The 20,320-nt window shown below is 36.0% G+C and overlaps 1 protein-coding gene across 1 annotated transcript in view; it reads right to left on the bottom strand.

Moving 5' to 3' along the window:
• CPS1 (carbamoyl-phosphate synthase 1) overlaps nucleotides 1-20,320 on the bottom strand; it is a 152,421-nt gene that overhangs the window by 95,802 nt on the left and 36,299 nt on the right. The window contains exons 10-17 of the mRNA XM_039352969.1: nucleotides 18,867-19,008; nucleotides 18,053-18,130; nucleotides 10,655-10,753; nucleotides 8,966-9,061; nucleotides 6,932-7,121; nucleotides 5,908-6,065; nucleotides 5,200-5,328; nucleotides 1,276-1,420 (exon numbers count right to left, since the gene is read on the bottom strand). Of these exons, the coding sequence (XP_039208903.1) occupies nucleotides 1,276-1,420; nucleotides 5,200-5,328; nucleotides 5,908-6,065; nucleotides 6,932-7,121; nucleotides 8,966-9,061; nucleotides 10,655-10,753; nucleotides 18,053-18,130; nucleotides 18,867-19,008 (1,037 nt within the window). The remainder of the gene's footprint in view (nucleotides 1-1,275; nucleotides 1,421-5,199; nucleotides 5,329-5,907; nucleotides 6,066-6,931; nucleotides 7,122-8,965; nucleotides 9,062-10,654; nucleotides 10,754-18,052; nucleotides 18,131-18,866; nucleotides 19,009-20,320) is intronic.

Genomic DNA, 20,320 nt, shown 5'->3' with positions numbered 1-20,320 from the left:
ATCATAAGATTTTATCATTCAAAAGGAGCCCATTACATCCCTGCACTTTGCAAGTTTTTTCAAGCTAAGGTAGTCTTTATATTTTGCTCTTCTGCAAAGCTTAACATATATGAAGCTATTCAAAATAAATTTATTGGAGCCATATTGATGGTTCCAAAAAAGTATCAAAATGCCATCTTACATATAGAGAGAGGTATAATCTCCTTGGACACTGGAGTATCATTTCTTCTTATTAACTTTTGCTAAAGTTAATAATTTCTAGAGGCTTGGCCCCATTAATACTTAGAGATTGTTTTAAATCATTATGACTTAAAAAGCCCTAGATAAAATTCATTTACTGGGCTTTTCTGTGGAAAGTTTATTCTCATTATGTTTTGATAATGCTAGAACAGCCTCAAACAATGAATTTGGAATGTAGATCTTCAAACAAATTTAAGCAAGGTGTTGCACCCCAATATTTATCACATACTTCCAAAATGATTTGCTCCAGCCATCTATTTATTACCATTATGATTCTGAAATCTTTTAATGTCCTTTTTGTGACCTTTTAAAGGTACTCCTATGAGTTTTTGGTTATGTCCATGTAGTGAAGGCTCAATAAAAACTCTAACCCATATATTATTATGCTGCTCCCCATACAAAGAATGTAATCAGACCTTCATTTATTCGATCTTGAAGAAATTTCTAGGTAAGGAGTATAATTTGTACTTAATGTTACTTCTTTCAGACAAGTCACCTAATTTATTGCTACCATCTGTATAATACGTTTATATCATTAATTAAATTTGGACTTCTTATATTATTTTTATTCTCTTGTTTTTATATCTTATTTTACTTACTGTTTTATATAATAGCTCTACTATTAAATATTTTATTATATCTGACCTTAGGGCTGTAATAAACTGAACTGATTTTTTATTTTCTTAAAGAACATATGTTCAGAACACTTGGAAGGAATATATATTAACACATTTTCAAGTTGAGCAATGTTTTCTAGAACAAGAAATGTGATAAGTCTTTTGATTCTTGAACCCGATATTCTTCTCATTGTGTCCTTACCTAACCATCTCCTATCTCCATCTGGCAATCTCTAAGGTCTGAAACTTTGGACAGAGATGGTTCTGGAGGTTAGAGATGGTTCTGGGCATTTGGTGTTAAAGACTGGACTAGGGATATTGGATCAATACTATAGTCCCACAGATCTCAGCACCAAGCCTTGGGACTCCAGTGACAAAGTTTTAAATAACAATGTGACAATGATCTAAGCAAACCTACCTGTATGAACTCCCATTGCATCAACATTTTCCATATTGCAGACAGTGATACAATTGTCAGCTGCATCTCTCACAACTTCATATTCAATTTCCTTCCATCCCACCACTGATTTCTCCACAAGAATTTGATTGGTCATTGCAAATGCCTTGATGATTATAGAGAAGAGAAAGTCACAAAGTTTGTACAGTTGTGCTAAAAAAATTAACATTTCCTAATGCTCTTGAAACATAGTTGCTGTCAAAGGGCTATTTCTATTAATAAAAGCAGCCTTGCAAGAGCAGCTGGGCTACATAAAAAAATACACAATACTTTCAGTGAAATTTTCCAAAAACCTTCTTATCATCATGTATTAAATGCTCCCTTTTTATTTAGATCTCCTAAAGTGTGATTGAATAAAGATTATATGGGTCTCTAATAGGACACTGATTCCTCCCAATTAAAATTTCAGCACATAACAATGATTCACATGACCTGTAATACAGTATGTGTTTGTATAGACAGGCATAAAAGATTACTTTTCTCTTATTAAGCATTCTTTGCCTGGAAGAAAAGTACACTGAGAATATTCTCCCTATAATTCAACAAACAGTTATTCAATTTTTTCTTGCTACTTTAGATAAAAATATCACAGAAATTCAGCACAGAAATGTGCTGAAATTTATGGAGTATGGGTAGTTCTTGGGTTATAGTGGCAAAGACCAGAATTTCCACCACTAAATAATGCAGTCAGAAAGTGCAGTATCACATGACCACATCGTTTAGTGACAGGAACCTAGCTGCCACTATAACCTCAGGATGTGTGGATTGATAATTGGGAAGAGGTGGGAGTCTCAGAAAAGCAGGCTGGTGAGGGAGAGCTACAGGTGGATGACGGGATGCTAGGCACAAGCCCTCTGAAGCATAGATGGGTGACTGGGTGCTGCAGGGTGGCAAGAATGCCACAAACAATACTTTTGAGTGTGGGCAGGTACTGTGAGGAGCATGGTGGGTGCTGTGGATAGGTGCTCTGAAGTAACAGTGGATGCCCTTTTTCAGTGCCATTGTGACTTTGAATGATTGCTGAATGAGTGGGCACGGAGCAAGGACTACCTATAAAGCTAATGAACACAGTACGTTTTCTTAGTTAAAATACATTCCAAATCTAGTGTTTCATAATACTGTAATAGTCACTATTTAGATGGCTTTTCGATGAACAAAAACAGAGGGAACAGGTCTGTCGATAGAGACCACCCTTGAAGTTTGAATGGATATTTTATATTCAAAAGTATATTTTATATTTAAAAATACACAAGAGACAAACATTAGGAAAAGAACATCAATTTTCTCCCCAGTTAATCAGATTATATTTGGCCTGCTTAATGTATTCAAATATAATCTTACCATCTGGCAGAATGAGATGGCCACCATAGATGGCAGAGAGCTAAAGCCCTAACTTCACAGTCTGTCCAGCAATCTGTGGTGAAAACATTACCCTTTTGCCAGCACTGAAGAAAAATTCAACTGTCATCCTTTTGCATATTGAACTAGAATAAGATGACTAACAATCTAGTTTGGGATGATTTCTGGTTATCTAGTTACTCAGATGGTGACAAGCTAAGCTTTCCTTTCTGACTCTAAATTTCTAGAGGCTACAATTTAATAGTGTCATTTTGTATATAATGTAAATGGGAATTATATTATTCTGCTTCCTTTCAATAACTCTTATTGCATGATTCCATTAATCATGAGTACACAACAGTGTTTCCATAAATTGTCTAAGTCAGAAGCGGCACTCAGAGCCCTCTCTGTGGGCATGCATGCTGTGCCCCGGAGATGATGAGGGACTGACCCCCGCCACCCTGGCCCTGCCCACCCAGTCTGCCATGACCACCGCAGCCATACCTAACTGGCACCTGGTGATAAATAAGCAGGTTTTGGATTGCAGTTTGGGCACTGAGTCTCTAAAAGGTTCACCATCACTGTCTAACCTATCTCTCTAACCTTTGGAAGCAGGCTATGATCCTAACCTGTTTCAGTGACAGAGGCCCTCCCTATGGCTATTTTTTTATTATTAAGGCAAAGATTTCCAAAGCTGATAAAATATATCCTATATTTGAAAATATTTTGAGTCTTCTTTTTCTTTAATTTTCAATGTCAGTCTGTCCATTTCTGCACAGACCAGTATTTTCTTGATTATCTCTTCTTCAAATGGTATTTCTTCATTTTTCCAGTGCTGGGCAATTACAATTCTTGCTGCTGTTAATACATGCAACATCAAATATATATTTTCTTTATCATATTTTTCTGATATCATACCTAATAAAATAATTCCAATTTAAAATCCATATGTTATCTTAACATCTTTTCTAGACAAATATGTATTTTTGTCCAAATTTATTTTGCTTTAGGACCTGTCCACCAAATATGATAGTACATGGCTGGTTTTTGCTTACATTTCCAACAGTTACTAGACATGTTTTTGAACATTTTTGCTAACCTTGCAGGTGTTAGATGCCATCTATAAAACCTTTTATATATGTTTTCTTTATAAGCAGTTGCCATTGTCAATTTATAGTTTCTTTTCCATAGATTTTGCCATTTTTCTAATACTATATTGTGCCAAACATTTTTTGCTCATATTATGATTGTTTCTTTCATGTTCATTTTCTGTTTTATCAATGGCTAGAAAAACAGGGTAGAGACTAGAATCTTAATATGTATTATTAAGCAAATTGGACCAAGACAACACATGGTTTACTAAGCAGTTATGAATTGTAAATACAAAATTAATAAAAAATATTATATAAAAAAGAATGAAAGTATTCCCATAATCTATTATTGAAATATATTCATATTTTCAGATACCAGTGACTTCTTCCACATAACCCATCTGTTCTGAGGATCCATCCATCACTTTTCAGAGTTAGAAAGTTTTATAAATTCCCTAGGCAGAAATAATTGCTTTATTCTATAGAACAGGGGTGTCAAACTGCCAGCCCATGGGCCGGATACATCATCCCAAAACTGCGCCCACCCCATTGCCGGCAATGGAGAAAAAGCTCCAATACGTCGCGCGACATCACATGACGTTGCGAATTTGACATGCCTGCTATAGAAGATTATCTATCAACTCAAATATAATAAAAATATTAAAATTTTAAATATTATTGGATATTGATTGTTTACTAATCAATTATCATAATATATCAACATGAAAAGGTGAAAATGGATAAATGAATTTTCAGGCTGAATTTGTTAGTGGCTTCAAAACTACATGGACCCAGGTAAAAGGAAATGGAATATTACTTTGCTTAGTAAATTAATTATTTTTTTTTAAAAAAATCATTTGAGAACATTTTATTTAAACCATAGCCTTGTTACTATTTTAGAGTGATGATTTTTAAATAAATTCCAATTTTACATGTTTTTCTTGCTATTATCTTTTATTATAATACTTATGGCAGTTTTTATATCTTTTTTATAGAATGATTATTTATTTTGTTATAAATTACAGTTATTTATTTTTAATTATAGTTATAAAGGTATAGTTATATAGACATAACTTGTACTTATATATATTTAACAAAAAATACCTGTACCAATGAGATAATGTCTAATGTACAGACTTCCTATTTCTTCAATATCTGATGGATTCAAATCAGTGTTAAAGTAATCTGCTAATTATTATATAATTATTTATATATTTGTATAATTGTTATTATATAATTGTGTGTTTACACTAATATTCTGATAGATGTATTGCTGGTGTTTGATGTTCCCATAGTATACTAAAAAATATGCTGAAACTGAATTTTCATTGTGCATGCTGTCCAGCATATGACCTATGACTCTGCCTGCAAGGTGACCTGGGTGACCAAAAAGGTGACTCTGGGCACATGAGCCCTGAGTTCCAGATGTGATACCAAAATACCAAAAGAACAATACCTTGGTAGCAAGATCCAGGAGATGTTCCTTGTCAGTGCATAAACCTGATCCTAGTCCTCCCAAAGCATAAGCTGAGCGAATCATAACAGGGTAGCCAATTTTTTCTGCTGCTTCCAAAGCATCTTCTATCTGCCATAATACAAAAATTAACAGAAAATAAGATAACAATAGATAGAAAACCTTTCTGCACCCAAAATCTTTGAGCATCATTGAATTACTGCATAGCATGCTATAAGCTAGACCTGTAGATGCCGATTAAGTTAATTCTTAATGTTCAGTTAGGACAAAATGGTAGATAAGTTAACTCTAATAACTTTCCTGAAAAAAATCTGGGAAAGCTAAGTTTGTTGGGCTTTACCTTTACCTTTCAACTTGTAAGATCTTTGGAGAGACAAAGTTTGCTGCAGCAGTGCCACTATTCATGCAAAGACAGTGGGACAAATAATAGACTGAAAGGGGAACTTTCAAAATATAGCCTACACCTGCCTACAAATGGAATGCCATATACTGTATTCCCTTCACTGGAATTATGCTTTATTTCTGCCTTCTTCATATACATTTGTGAGTCAAAATATATTCAGAGCAATGATAAATGGAGAAATAAATCCTGTCCCCAAAGTTAGGATGACATGGCCTCCACACTTAGCCACATCACCAGTTCAACCATTTCAAACTATTACCAGATGTATTATTTTAAATTTGATTTACCGATTCCACAGCATAGCTGGGAGCAATCTTCTCATTAATTTCATTCAGCTTGTCTGAAAACATCTGTCTGTCCTCAGTAGCCATGATAGATTCAACCGATGTTCCAAGGATCTTCACTCCATATTCCTGCAGAATGCCACGTTTAAACAGCTCCACTCCTGTACACAGAATGAATTGGAACAATTAGCATTCAAAATGTTCAGAAATCTTTGGTTATACAATTTATATGCCATTCCGTTTTCACAGACTCTTGAGCAACATATAATATTGCTTGAAAATTAAAAACAAATATTGGTTAATGAAATAACTAATGTACCTTTCCAGGTAGCATGATCTTACTCTTCCCCAAATGCCTTTCTGAACAACCACATTTTTACATCGCTCTAAAAATGTAGCAAAGGGGGGGGGGTTGTCAAGATATCTGAGAGAAAGCAGAATTGGGAGGGAAAGTCCCCGAGAAGGCCAAGCCCAGAGTCCCTGAAGATGGTGTTCCTTTAATGATGGAGCCTGTCAAGTCCACAGAACTGACAAACCAAAGAAACAGAACCACATGGATTCCAGAAAGTGTTGAATTCCAAGCTATTTAATTAAGACACAGTCTCTTTGAAATGCTTCCGTTCCCACATTTTGCATTTGGTCTGTGTTGCCTTTTCTCACAGATACAGGAAGTCCTCATCTTATTATCATAATGAGACAGAATTTCTATTGCTAATGGTTGTTAAGCAAATCACTGCAGTCCTTAAGTGAATCTGGCTTCCCCCATTGACTTTGCTCATCAAAAACTGGCTGGGAAGGTTGCTAATGGGGATCACACAACCCTGGTGATCACATTGCAAACATTGTAAATACATGCCAATTCCCAAGCAACCAAATTTTGATCATGGTTCCAGTTGTAACCATCTTAAGGCAAAGACTGGTTGTAAGTCATTTTTTTTCAGTGCTGTTGTAACTTTGAACAGTTGGTAAATAAATGATTACCTGCATAGGATTTTCTCAGCTGCATTAGAGAAATCCCATAACTTACCACAGTTCAGAGCAGTTTGCCCACCCATGCCAAGAATTAATCCATCTGGTCGTTCTGCTTTGATGACCTCTGTAACAAAATGTGGGGTGATTGGAAGGAAATAAACAGTGTCAGCTTGCTTTAAGCCAACTTCATTTGTCTGAACCGATGCAATGTTGGGGTTCATCAGAACAGTTTTTACATTTTCTTCCTAGAAAAACAAAACAAAATGAATTTACATAAGTAAATCTAAAGTTATAAAGTAAAATTAAATAATAAGCCAGCTGTCAACACTTTGATTTAAAGATAAAAATGGCTTTATGAGTACTTGGGAGTGCTCAACAAGCAGCTGTATCATTTCATAAGCTTGTGTAGCTGCCCTTTTAAACAATTAAAATAATTCAGAGGAAGGTCTGCAATGGCAGTTATAGTTTGGCACAGTTATCATTGCTTTATCATGCAAATAGTCTTGACTACATTACTGTTGCAAATCATGCTGCCAAAGGCAAGGACACCAAGAATAAGTGTTATTTCTAGAAAGCTTAATTTAGCAGCAAATCTGGACAGGTGACTGGTAGTGAGGAAAGAGGTCAAGCTATCAAGATTAATGGAAAACAGAATATTTTTTAACTGTAAAATAGAAAGCAAGGAAATAGAGGAGAGGGAAGTAAGATTATTTTTGTTATTAAGAAAATAAATTTTTCCTTTCTGATTTGCTATCTTCAGATAGCATATCTTCAGTGAAATGGTCCTTTCCCATAGGCTATCTTTAATTCACTTTGCCAATCTTAGGGGCTCACTAATGTTTTTTATTAAATCAGCTAAGTATCACCTTAATCAGACATTGATACTTTAGCCTGGAAAGTCCAAGCTTCCCAGCCTTCATAATTATGAACATGTTTTCCAAAAATTGGGAAAAAATGTACCCCATGCAGACCATTAGTAGAAAGGACTTTTTGTACAATTCACAAAAAATTGTATGGAAAAAATAATTAAAAAATTACCAAAAAAAGTTTTTTTGTGACTGAAATATTATAATCAAAGTTCCCTTGTCACACATCCCATAAAAAACACCTTTAACTCACATTTTACATCACAAAATGTAACAGAAAAATATCTAGACAATGTTAAACTTCTTTAAATGATGTTGGATTCAATAGATAACCCCTCCCAAAAAATCACTAGAACTGAAAAATATTTCACTTGGGTGGATCATGCACATTTTCTCAAAATGAAGAATTGTTCTTTGCCACCAGAAATCTGTTGGGCAATCTCCCCCCCCTTTCTCTCTCTCCCTCTCTCTCTCAAAAAAATAATGAAATTACACTTTGTAATCCATACCTCATACTGTGCTATTATAATTTTAATCTCTTTATTAGAAAGATATTATACAAAAATCCAAACATGAACACAGGTAAAAAATTCCTTAATCCCTAACCACATGTACAGTGGAAAACCTAATTATTGCCCTATTTATAAAGTTATTCCCTATAAGTATAATATTTCATAAATAATTCAAGGTTTTCGAAGTCTGTTACTTGCTTCGGCAAATATGGATCTCGTACAAAGTTACAGATGAGGTCATAATGCTTCATTTTTGCTGCATCACCAAAATTACTGGAAGTTTATTGTATAGTCATAGCATATATAAACCCTGAACAACTCAGTAAACTTAGCCTACATGGTGATTTGTGCTCTGGTTAACCCAGAGATCTGTTACCTTCCAGTTGCCATATCATTTAAAATATTCTTTGCATTTCCATCCTAGGAACAGAGTAACAGATACCAAGCTGAACTTGGAAAATAATAAAATGCATTTGTTCACAATAAATCACTATTTTTACCATTTATAGTAAAACACTTTAAAACATTTATGTGAGTTATTTCATTGCATGCTTATGAATAATGGAGTCCACTTAAAAGGAATAATAGAGGCAGTTATGTCATGCTTCTATATTGCGTCAAATATTTTATTAAAGCAGAACAAACTCTTCCTATCTGGAAGAGCAGGAATGGCTATGGCACATGCCAACATTTCAGTGTCCTTATTCTTACCTTCATGGCTTTCACAGCCTGGGAGCCAGAATAATCAAATTCTCCTGCTTGACCAATAGACAAACCACCAGATCCTAGGATAAGAACTTTGGAAACCTTAAAATAATCAGCAAAGTCATTTATTTATTTATTTATTTATTCAATCAATCAATCATCAATTAATCAATCAATCAATTTTTGGGCAATCAATCTTTTTAAATCAATGAAGCTGTATCCTAACTTCTTTCTTTCTAACAGAAATAATTGAAGCATTCCCTTTGACTCTGTTCCTGTTGATTATATAATTGCAATGATAAGGACATTAATTTTCAAGCATTTCAAACCCTAGTCACTACTATGGGTAGCTAGCCAGCTGGGAATTCTTGAAGCTCTAATATCATGTGATCTGAAAAAGCTAATAAATTCTTATTATTTAGATCACTTCATTAGAGTGGGTGGACTGACCCTGCCCCCAAAGCATAGTGTAGCATGGCACATTGCTTAAACATACACTAAGGAATGTTTGCAAGCTTACTATTTGGCTGAATGTGCAGCTTTGCAAATATTTATTTTTCAACCTGAAAACTTTTCTGGAATTTGCTAATTTTAAGAAAGTTCTCAGGTTGAAAAATAAGTATTTGCAAAGCTGCGCATTCAGCCAAATAAGTAAGCTTACAAACATACCTTATAATGTCTGTCAAGACATCATAAGAATCACTGTTGTCCAAAGGAGACCCTCTTTAAAGAATTATTCACTTCCCATGACAAAATCCAGAACTAACATCCTATAGTGAAAATCAGTTTACTAGAAATATATCCAATAAGGGTATGCAAAATATTTTAACCTCAAAACATTCCAGCCTCAAATCATTAATTTTGTTTCATGTCTAAGCTTGGTTGCTTGCTTGCAGACATTTCATTCCCTGACTAGGTAACATCTTCAGTGCCTTCCAGCAAGTTAGGTAACTTCCAAGTTACCTAGATAGGTTACAAAATGTCTGCATGTGAACTACTAAACCCAGACAGCATTAAGGACTTCACAATTCAACCCTAAGCTACAACAATACTGATGGACGCCAATCATGAATTTAAGCTTGTTCAAAGGAACAGAGTCTGTGCTTAAGGGGCTGGAAAGTTAGACTTTATGATTCTCATGCCAGACTGCTAGGTTGGGGGGATGGGGGGATAAATTGCAGTAACAAATAAAATTTGTTAAATCAGGATGTCTCCATAATAGTAGAAATGAACCATTTAGTCAGGAAACTCTTCTTCCATAAACCCAGGTAAGAAGAGGCTGATTGAAGCACTCTGGAATGTAAGCAAAAATCTTTCTTGTGACTACTAGACAAGTCTGCCATTCAAAGCAAGTTCTAAAACAGAACCATGATGAACAGTGGCTCAGATTAAACCTCAAGGAGACATGTTCTATGGCATGAAGATCTAATAGATTATAACTTTAAATAAACCAATATTTGTTTTCCTTTATGTACTAAAAGGATGCATTCCAACCTCCATCATATTAATAATTATCTGGAACAAAACTAGTGTCAATATAAGTTTCACAGGTAACAAAATCAAGACATTTTTAGCAAGGAATTTTTGTTATGCAGTTTTCTAGTAATTTTTCTATCCAGCTCATATAATAACAGCAATAATCAGTATGGCTAATAGTTCAGATTAAGGCAAAATAAAGCACAATAATATACAGACCTCGACTCTTGAAGTTGCAGCTGTGGTTTTGGGTAGCACTGAAGTAACACTTGTAGCTTTTCCCTTCTTGATGAGCGAGATAAATGAATCAAATATGAACTAGAAAAATAAACAATAAAGTGTAGCAGCCTCCAACAAACTATATTATTTATCTCATTTGAATAGAATTCTAGAATTATCATTGGTACAGGAGTTAATTCAAACTACTGTGTGTATTTTTCATGTTGCATAAAGTATGCAACATTTCTCCTGTACACAAGGAGAAAAACAACAATACAAGTTATGTGGTAAAGGAGAACAAATTATTATTGGCTGTCCTGTGGAGCCACTGATCTAAAACAGTCCTAAACATAACCTCTTTTAAGGATGTTTCTGACTCTGTGATAAAACTTTCTTAAGTCATGCAAATCTCTTAAGTCTTACGGTTTTTTTCTTCACTCATTTTAATGTAGGCTTCAGCCCTGTTCTTGAGAGATGACCTATGTCCAGGGCTCATTTAAATTTCCAGAGAGTCAGGGAAAAGAATTAAAAAAACAAAAACATAGCCACACAAGCCATTCAGGAGGCACAATTTCTATCCATTACATTTAACCTGTATTATTTCTCAATCATCTTCCACATACACAGCCTTGCTTCAGATTACTGATCCTAACCATTTTTTCCCAAGCATTTTAACATAAAAGCAAACAAAAGTCTATAGAGATTCTCAGTCATCCAGGTCATGGTTATCCCAAAGGTTTCAAAAGGCAACTGGACTTTGTTTTTCCTTGAATAAGTTTAAATTCTTCAGTTCTGCTCAGTTTGGGACATAAAAGCAAGCAGTTAGACAAAAAGTCAGATGCTGTATTTTTTCCCCTCAAATGAATATACATAAAGAAGTGTTTCACATAAATTCTATTACTATCATAAGCAAAGGTTTTGAATGTTTTTACTACAATAACCTAACAACCCAGCAAATTACCTCTCCAGAATTTGCTATTTAGTATCATTAGCATTCTCTTGATAATTAGGTTGTGAACCTAATTACTTTAATTAATAGTTAACTTAATTAATAGATAAATTCTTTGCATTGTAGCCCAAGCAAGCTAAGCAACCAGGGGCCTAAGAAATTTAATGCACACTTTTCATATAATCTGCATGAAAATCTAAATGCCATTTAGGACCTTCTGCTGTTGATTTACAACAGAGTCTCATATAAATGTGGATTTCAGTTGTGTGGGATTTTATTGGACAATAACATCAGCTTGCTCATATTATGAAGCAAATCTACCCATCTTTAATTTCTTTGTTTATTACAAAGATATAATAACAGTCTGCCTCAGAAGTTTAAACTGAATAAGCAATGTGGTTGTCCATTATGAATCTTATGAAAATTTCCCTTGCTATATTTCCCAGGCCTGAATTTACTGCATTATTTATTCACTTCATTCTTGCAGGTTAAAGTCCTTTGTGTGAGTGAGCTTCTTGAGGATGAAAATAGAATCTGGCCAAGAATTAGGAAAGCATGCTTTATGACAGAAATAGTGTTAATTTTAAGAGATGTATTACAGGGATAGACAAAGCATGGCACCTAGCTAACTGTCCTCCTTGTGGTGCACTGAAGATTGGGTATCCCTGGAATTGGGCCTCTAATATCACTGGCTCATATACCAATCACAATTCTCATAATTTATTGAGAATGTCATGCCAATCCTGGAGTAAAGGCTTGGTGAATGCATCTGCCAGAATCTCTTTTAGTGAACAATATTTTAATTCATTGAGTTCCTTCTTGAACATCTTGCACAAAGTGGTGATTGGGCCTATGTATTTTGTTCTGAAGGTAGGTTTTCTTCATTTGGGAGAATTTAATATATCCTGTATTTGTCATTCCTCTGTTTCCATTCCATTTTAGGAAGTAATTTTCCATAGGCCTTCTGAGATAGATGGCTTCAGTTAGCCTTAAGAATTCAAGATATTTTATCTTCTGTGTGTGTTTCAGGAGATAACTTTCCCACTTTTTTTCTGTCTGGATATCAAGATAGTCAGAGATGCTTCCCAACTTTTTCAGATCTGTTTCCTTGTTGGGTTCTTTACTCTCTCTTGCCTGTTCCTCTTAGCTTGAAAATAATCACATAGATAAGAAAGTATGTCTAATTCTCATTTCTAAATCTGGAGGAAACAGTTGAGTATGAGGGTTGCAGAGAAGAGTGGTGGATGAGGGGAAATGTTACTTATGCTTCTTTAAACTCATTGCTTCTGCCTTGTAAGTTGGACATCTGCATCTACCTGCCCTTCCCACCTATAAAGTTTCAGTTTTACAGAGATTCCCAAATTCAGACTGAAGGATTGTTTCAACATTTATAAAGGTTTTTTTCGTGTTCCATTTAGCACATTTATTCCTTGTCTTTGATAAATTTCAATCTTTTTCCAGTAAAGCAAGAAAGACAGTAAGCAATTAAAATGCATTTTTTTTCTAAAATGTCTTTTGAATACAATAACTTCAATGAATACTATTACATCCCTTTTTTTACCTTTCCTGCACATTCTGAAAGTGTTTTCTTATTACACTCACCAAATTACTCAACATATTGCTCCTGGGATTACCAGGAGAAATCACAGGCAGGGGATTAAGCTTCATTTTCAAATATGAGAACAAGAAAATGTGCATGTGAATTCATTTACATAATTCTACAACTTCAATAAAGAAAATGTATTCAAAATGCATTTGAAAAGTAATAGGTCTTTTCAAGGGGAAAGAAATATAGTAAGAAATATACCATATTTCTTTCACAAAGATCAGTAATTGGGACCTGATTCTACCTATCCAAATTGAACTGTATGTAAGAAAGTATGACACAGAACTAAAAACTTAGCAACAGCTAAGCCTAAATTGGCCTTTCCCACCTTAAATCTCCCAAATGATGTTTGACTACAACTCCTATAATCACATCAGCATGATCAATGTTCAGAGTTGATAATAACTGAAGCCCAACATCTGGAACTCAAGACTAGAAGAAAATACTGTCCTAAGTAATTATACAAATCTAATACTTATGCCTTCCTTCCTTTCTTGTGTTTCCCAGAAAAATATACCATTGTTGAAAATTAATTAGACCAATCATTGATTTTATTCTTGTAAACTGTAGGGTTGTGCACAATGGCAAATGGCACCTCTTTGCAAAGCTGTCTTGAGTCCAACTGCTGAAGTGACCTGCTTTGAGGCAGTGCCTTGAGGTAGGAAAGAAAAATGTTCCACTTCCAGTCAGCAGAACAGAAGCAGTCCCCATGTTTTCTATCCAGGAGACCACTAAAAGTCAGAGAAGTGGCTAATATGATGCAATGTGCTAATATGATCCACTATAGCACTTTGAAATAGAGTTAAATCTTGGAACCACACCACAAACCAAAGGAACTTTGATCAAAACAAAGCATCCTTTCTTGACATACTGATTGTGACTATAAACTATTGGAATTCCAAGTCTAGGGATGCCGACTCATCCTCATCATGAGTAGCTGACCACAATATAGGGCAGGGGTAGGCAACCCAAAACACTTAAAGAGCCACTTGGACCCGTTTCCCACCAAAAACAAAACACTGGGAGCCGCAAAACCATTTTGATATCTAAAATGAAGATAACACTGCATATATCCTTTTTTACCTTTATTATAGGTGTGTGTGTGTTTGTGTGTGTGTATGTATGTGTGTGTGTGTGTGTATGTGTGTGTATATGCATATGTATGTATGTATATATATATACATACACACACACACACACACACACACGTAAAAAAAGGATATATACAGTGTTATCTTCATTTTAGATGTCAAAAGGGTCTCTCTCTCTCTCTCTCTCCTTCTCTATCTGCCCTTGGTCTGCCACTCCTCTTCCCCCGCTCTCTTTCTTTCTCTCTCTCTCTTTCCTCTCTCTCTCTCTCTCTCCCTCTCTCTCTTTCTCTCTCTCTCTCTTTCTCCCCCCCCCCTCCTATCTGCTGCTCACCTGACAAGCTTCAGGCTGTTGTCCAACAAGATTAGGGGTAGGCAACCTCGTCTCTTTTATGATTCATGGACTTCAACTCCCAGAATTCCTGAGTCAGCCTAGCTGGGCTAGCTAGCTCTCTCCTGCCCTTCCTGCTTCCTGCAGAGACGCAGCAAAGGGAAGGGCTCCGCCCAGTAAGCTTTTCAGCTCCTCGGAGAACACTGTCAGTGCACTCTCTTTTTTACACACACACACACAAAAAAAAGAGAGAGAGAGAGAGAGAGAGAGAGAGAGAGAGAGAGGCAGGGACGCGCAATTCCTCTCTCTGTCTCTGTCTCTCTCTGCAAAGGCAGAGGAGGCTGGGAGCTGCAGGGGAAGGCTCAAAGAGCCGCATGCGGCTCCGGAGCCGCAGGTTGCCGACCTGTGATATAGGGTTAGATGGAATAAAGTATAAATAGAGAGTTAAAGTTTCTTTTTCATTATGCCTGCTCTTTCTTTTATGAGATGACTGCCATTTGCTTTTCTTCCCAGATGGACAGAGAGTGCATGCTTCTTCATTTTTCTAGGTAGCCAGGTGCCAGGCTTTGCCTATCCCTATAAAATATTTCTTGTAAGTCTCCATTCTGCTATAGTTATAAAACTTGCATCACTAATTATTGCTCGGGTCAGATTCTGGCTCTTGAGATTGTTTACATGCTCACACAGAATGCTTAAACCATCAGTAGGGTTGTGCTCCAGTAAATAATTATGTAAACTTCTGCAAAGAAAAATAAGGATTGGAATAAGAAAAGATTGGAAAATAAAGCTAATGACTTTGAAAAATGGGATCAGTAAAGTTCCCACTTGTGTCTTGCCCCTGGCTGAAGCCTCAATTTTAGATATATCTGGGTATGAGGAGGAGGAGGCAGGTTGGTCAGGAGCTATGAACTCTAGTAACCACAATACTATGAAATCAATTCCCACCTTGCCAGGCCAAGTGACCCAGATTCTGATCTAAAGGTTAGACCACCCAAACCTTAGGACAAACATACACTTAGATATCAAGTCAGAAAACTGCACTCTGCAGAAAGGCCAGGTTTATAGGAGAAGAATATATGAGCTACTGTTCATATGATGATTGATGGTTCTCCATTATGTGCTGGGAGCATGCTCAGTATGGAATATTTACACCCTCTTTTACAGCTGCTGGTTACTTAAATAATTCTTCCGATCCAGCTGCTGGTTGCTTCACTGTGTTGCCATGTTCCTGTTGGCCTATCACTTTTGTACATTTTTGAAATGCTCTTGTCTCTTGCTGCTGTGTATGTTTGCTTGAGGTAGTAAAAACAAACCTAATTCTTTTCATTTTCTCCACTACTGGTTTTCCTCAAATGTCTACTGCTCTACTTCCTACTATAGCCTGTCTTAGCTGGTCATTTACAATCATATAATTAGTTTTCTAACAACCAAACTAGGGCATGACAGGGAAAGTTAAGGCCACAATTCTCCTTAAATCAATCAATCAATCAGAATAGAGATGGAAGGGACCTTGGAAGTCTTCTAGTCCACCCCCCTGCTCAAGCTGGAAACCTATACAATTTGAGACAAGTGGCTGCCAAGTCTCTTCTTAAAAACGTCCAGTGATGAAGCAACCACAACTTCTGAAAGCAAGTTTCTTCCACTGGTTAATTGTCCTCACTGTTAGGAAGTTTCTCCTTAATTCCAGGTTGCTTCTCTCCTTGATTAGTTTCCATCCATTGTTTTTTGTTCTGTCCTCTGGTGCTCTGGAATATAAGTTGACCCCCTCCTCTTTGGGGCAACCTCTCAAATACTGGAATACTGCTATCATATCCTAGTCCTTTTTTCTAGACTGACCATACCCAATTCCTGCAACCGTTCTTCATATGTTTTTGTCTCCAGGCCCTTAATCATTTTAATTGTTCTTGTTTGCACTTTTTCCAAAGTCTCAACATCTTTTTTGTAATGTGGTGACTAAAACTGGATGCAGTATTCCAGGTGTGGTTTTACTAAAGTGGTACTAATACTTCATGGTCATCCTTGTCATCCAAATAGAAAATTCTCCTGAAGTCTCAAGAAATTGCCTTAGATCCAGAAAAAGAGATACATTCAGTTTCAAACTACATGTAGCTGGCAAGTCCAAGCAAGCAAGGATGGCCAGATTTCAGTACAATGTCTTTACTGCTAGGCTGGGATGAATACAGAAAATTGAAAAAAAAGTCAGCCTCAGTTAATGTGTGTTAATTAAGATGGAGACTTTTTGGAACACTTTTTCTCCACATTTCTTACATCTTGACTTGGTTACCTCTTCTAAGATAAACTTTCAAATGCCTCATTCCTCGTTTTGTCATAATCTATCACACACTAAGACAAAACAAGAACAAAGAGCTTGGAACTGGGGAAAAAAGTAGCGAGGATGATCTATCTGGCAGTGAGTAACTCCATTTTTTGTTAATTTAAGGCATTTAAATAAAGTCAAGGGAATTTGGAAACATTCAGATTATATAAACAAGATTGATAGTCTTCAAAGTCTCCAATTTCAGAAAAGGATATCTCAGGAATCTGGAGGAATATAAATCTGCATACACTTGTTAAAGATGGCCATGATTATGTGACTGGTAATGAAGAATTGCCTATGAAATGCATGCTCCAGAAAAAATGGACTCTTTTAATTAGACTCTGCATATGATAAGCCAACAGCAGCAAAACATTGCAACCATAAAATTGATTGAATGTGTGGCACAGAAAAATGGGATGTAGAGATCCAGATGCCATTGTTAATTGGACAGAGAAGGCATGCTTCCGGGATCCTGAGAGATGACATTGTTTAATCAAAGGAACCCTTAGTGTGCCAACCTTGCCAGATCGATTCAACCAGACAGATACTATAGCAGACAGGTGATCCCTTAAGCCACCAGACCATATGCTCTATAGAGATTTATAGGTAATAGCCAGCAGTTTGAATCACACCCAGAAACAAAATAGCAACATCTGTGATTCACAAAATATCAAGGTATGCCCATCATTGCTCACACTGCTGTACTCTGGAAAAGTTGGCTTGTCAGAATGGTCTTCAAGGGCAACCCCATGCAGAGCACATTGAAGTAGACAATGCAGCAGAAATGTTTCCATGCCAGTATTCTAAAGTAATAGAATGGTGCTACCTGATTTTTTTTAATATGCATAGATCTATATTCTGATGTTAGAGAAGGATACTATTTAAAATGTTTTGACTCAAATAGCTACTGTGTTATGTGAACCAGCTTTGTTCAGGCACCAAGCATGACCTTGCTCTCCACACTGGGCTCAGCAGTTTTAATTCTGAACAAAGCTGAATGCACACAATATGCAACATTGGGATTCAAATGGGAGGTATTGTTGCAGAATAAGGGTCTCATGTTTGACCATTTTATTATTATTTTCACCTAATCCCCCCATCAAATACCTCAGTGTCGGTTGGCCCTGGATTGCCTTCTGGATAGAACTGCACTGTGAAAATTGGCTTGTTTTCATGCATAATTCCCTGCAGGATCAAAAGTAAATGATAAAGTTAGTCTTCTTCCTGGGAACAAAAATAATTTTAAAATGCTCTTGTTAGCAAACCCCACATATGGTCAAGGCTAAGTGTTTGATAGTTTAGTTTAGGGAGAATTGAATTTATTACATCTTCAAACTAGTCTTAGTCCAGGAAGCAGATAAGCAACTCTTTAGTGAACAGCATTTGTAAAATGTATTGAGTTTTGCATAAGTTTTGAATCTGTCATTCATAAAATCCTAACAGAAATATTACCCAATTCTACTTCTATTATAGGAGAATCACCTATGAATATTGGGTCCAGAATCTAAAAAGAAACCCTAGTTTGCTAAGAGAAATACTACTAGCTACTTTTCGAAAAAAAGTTCCAATGAATGCAAGTTGCACTTCTGAATAACTTTCAAAGGAACAGAAATAACTTCATGTTTCTTTTCCCATGCCTTGCTGCAACTTCAGTTTTCATCAAGCATGCTCTATAAAATGCACCAGAGTTTTACTAGTTACAGAGGGATCACCACCATGCCTAGAAGCATTTCTCCTCTCTCCCTTTCCCTTTCCAATATACATGCAGATGAATAGGAAGTCATATGCCTAGATACCATAATCTTTAAGAATTCATGGGACTGATAATCCAAGCAATATTGATGCCAGCTTGTTCTTTGATGAGCAGACATCCACCCTGTCTCATCAAATCCTTCAGATTATCCAGAGAAAGAAATCTTACCTCGTTGGTTTGATCGTTTGCATTCACAAACAAAGGCTTCCAGCCTGAAGGGAGAGAGTTGCCATCAATTGCATATCCATGATTCTGAGCAGTAATGAAAGCTTGTCCATTTAAGACATTCACAACTGGCTGATTCTGTCCCCTGAAGAATCAGGGAGAGAAGGAATGGTTTGGTAAGGAAATCACATGTAGGGAGGGAAAGGCAAGGGAAGATTACCACAGTTAATTGATATTCTGCCAAACTTTGATTTGCTATTTCTTAAAAGTTTTCTTCCCTTTGTGAAAGAGCCTGTTTTATTATCTTATTCTCAAGTTTTTTGAAAATGTCTATAAAATTTCTTTTGAGAGCTGTTTTTGAGATTATTTTATTGGAGGAAGTGAAAGAAAATGGGATTACATAAATCACACTAATTATTCTGAAGCATTCCTGTTTCTCACACTTTTTTGTCTCTGTGTGGGAGTGGTTTGGAATCATTGTTGACTCCTGGCAACTGCCTGGACTAGCCCCTGAAGTTTTCTTGGCAAGATTTTTAAAAGTGGTTTGCCCTTGCCTGCTTCCTAGGGCTGAGAGAGAGTGACTGGCCCAAAGTCACCCACTGGCTTTGTGCCTAAAGTGAGTAGAATTAATGACTGGCTAACTTCTAACTTGATGCCTTAATCACTATCCCAAACTGGCTCTCCTACTCAGCAGCCTGTTAAAAACTCCTTGGTGACATTTTCCTTTCCAAGAATGAAGCATGGGAAGTCAGGAAAGTTGCATAACCCTATAAAAATGGCTGCTCACTGAGAAACAGGAGAGCCCATGATTCTTGTGGTGACTTTGTTAAACAAAGGCCAAGAACATCACACTTCGTGTCTGAGAACCTTTCCATATTGTGTTTTGAAATAAATAGTTGAAAGGAATTTTTATTTCAATAAATTGAATGAGAAATAGTACTATAGAATAAATATGCGGGAACATTTTTCTGCAGCAAAGCACTACATTTAATCATATTTAAAGGCCAGAAATTCTTCAGTTTGCTACTATGCAGGAAAAATGTTATAGCTAAAATAAAATTATTTCTCCATGTTATATTCTGGTCATTTGGTGTCTTTGCAATCTTTGTTAGTTTTTTTTCCACAAGGCCAACACAATTAACCATGATAACTTTTAAATAAAACAAATTTCAGGGACATAATGGAAACAAACTACACAAGATCCATAAAATGAGCTTCTAAAATCATAGCAACTTCTTCACTAGATGTCTTTTGCATGATTATTTGCTTTTTGGCAGTGAAGGGGCCAATTGTTGCTATGGCTACTGCACTGAATGGGACAAGGGTAACTGCAAATGCTACAGTTACTGACTAAAATGGGTGGAGATTTTTGGCAAATGGGATTTGTCACTAAGTAAAATGTATATCATAAAAGAAAAAGTGTTGTTCAAACTCTGCATCTTTTAAGTGCTCTTGGA

This window comes from Crotalus tigris, unplaced genomic scaffold (genome assembly GCF_016545835.1).
Source record: "Crotalus tigris isolate CLP2741 ecotype Arizona unplaced genomic scaffold, ASM1654583v1 scf7180000018485.2372832, whole genome shotgun sequence".
NCBI classification, from domain to species: domain Eukaryota; kingdom Metazoa; phylum Chordata; class Lepidosauria; order Squamata; family Viperidae; genus Crotalus; species Crotalus tigris.
The sequence above is the reverse complement of the archived record's forward strand: the minus strand, read 5'-3'. Positions and strand labels throughout refer to the sequence as shown.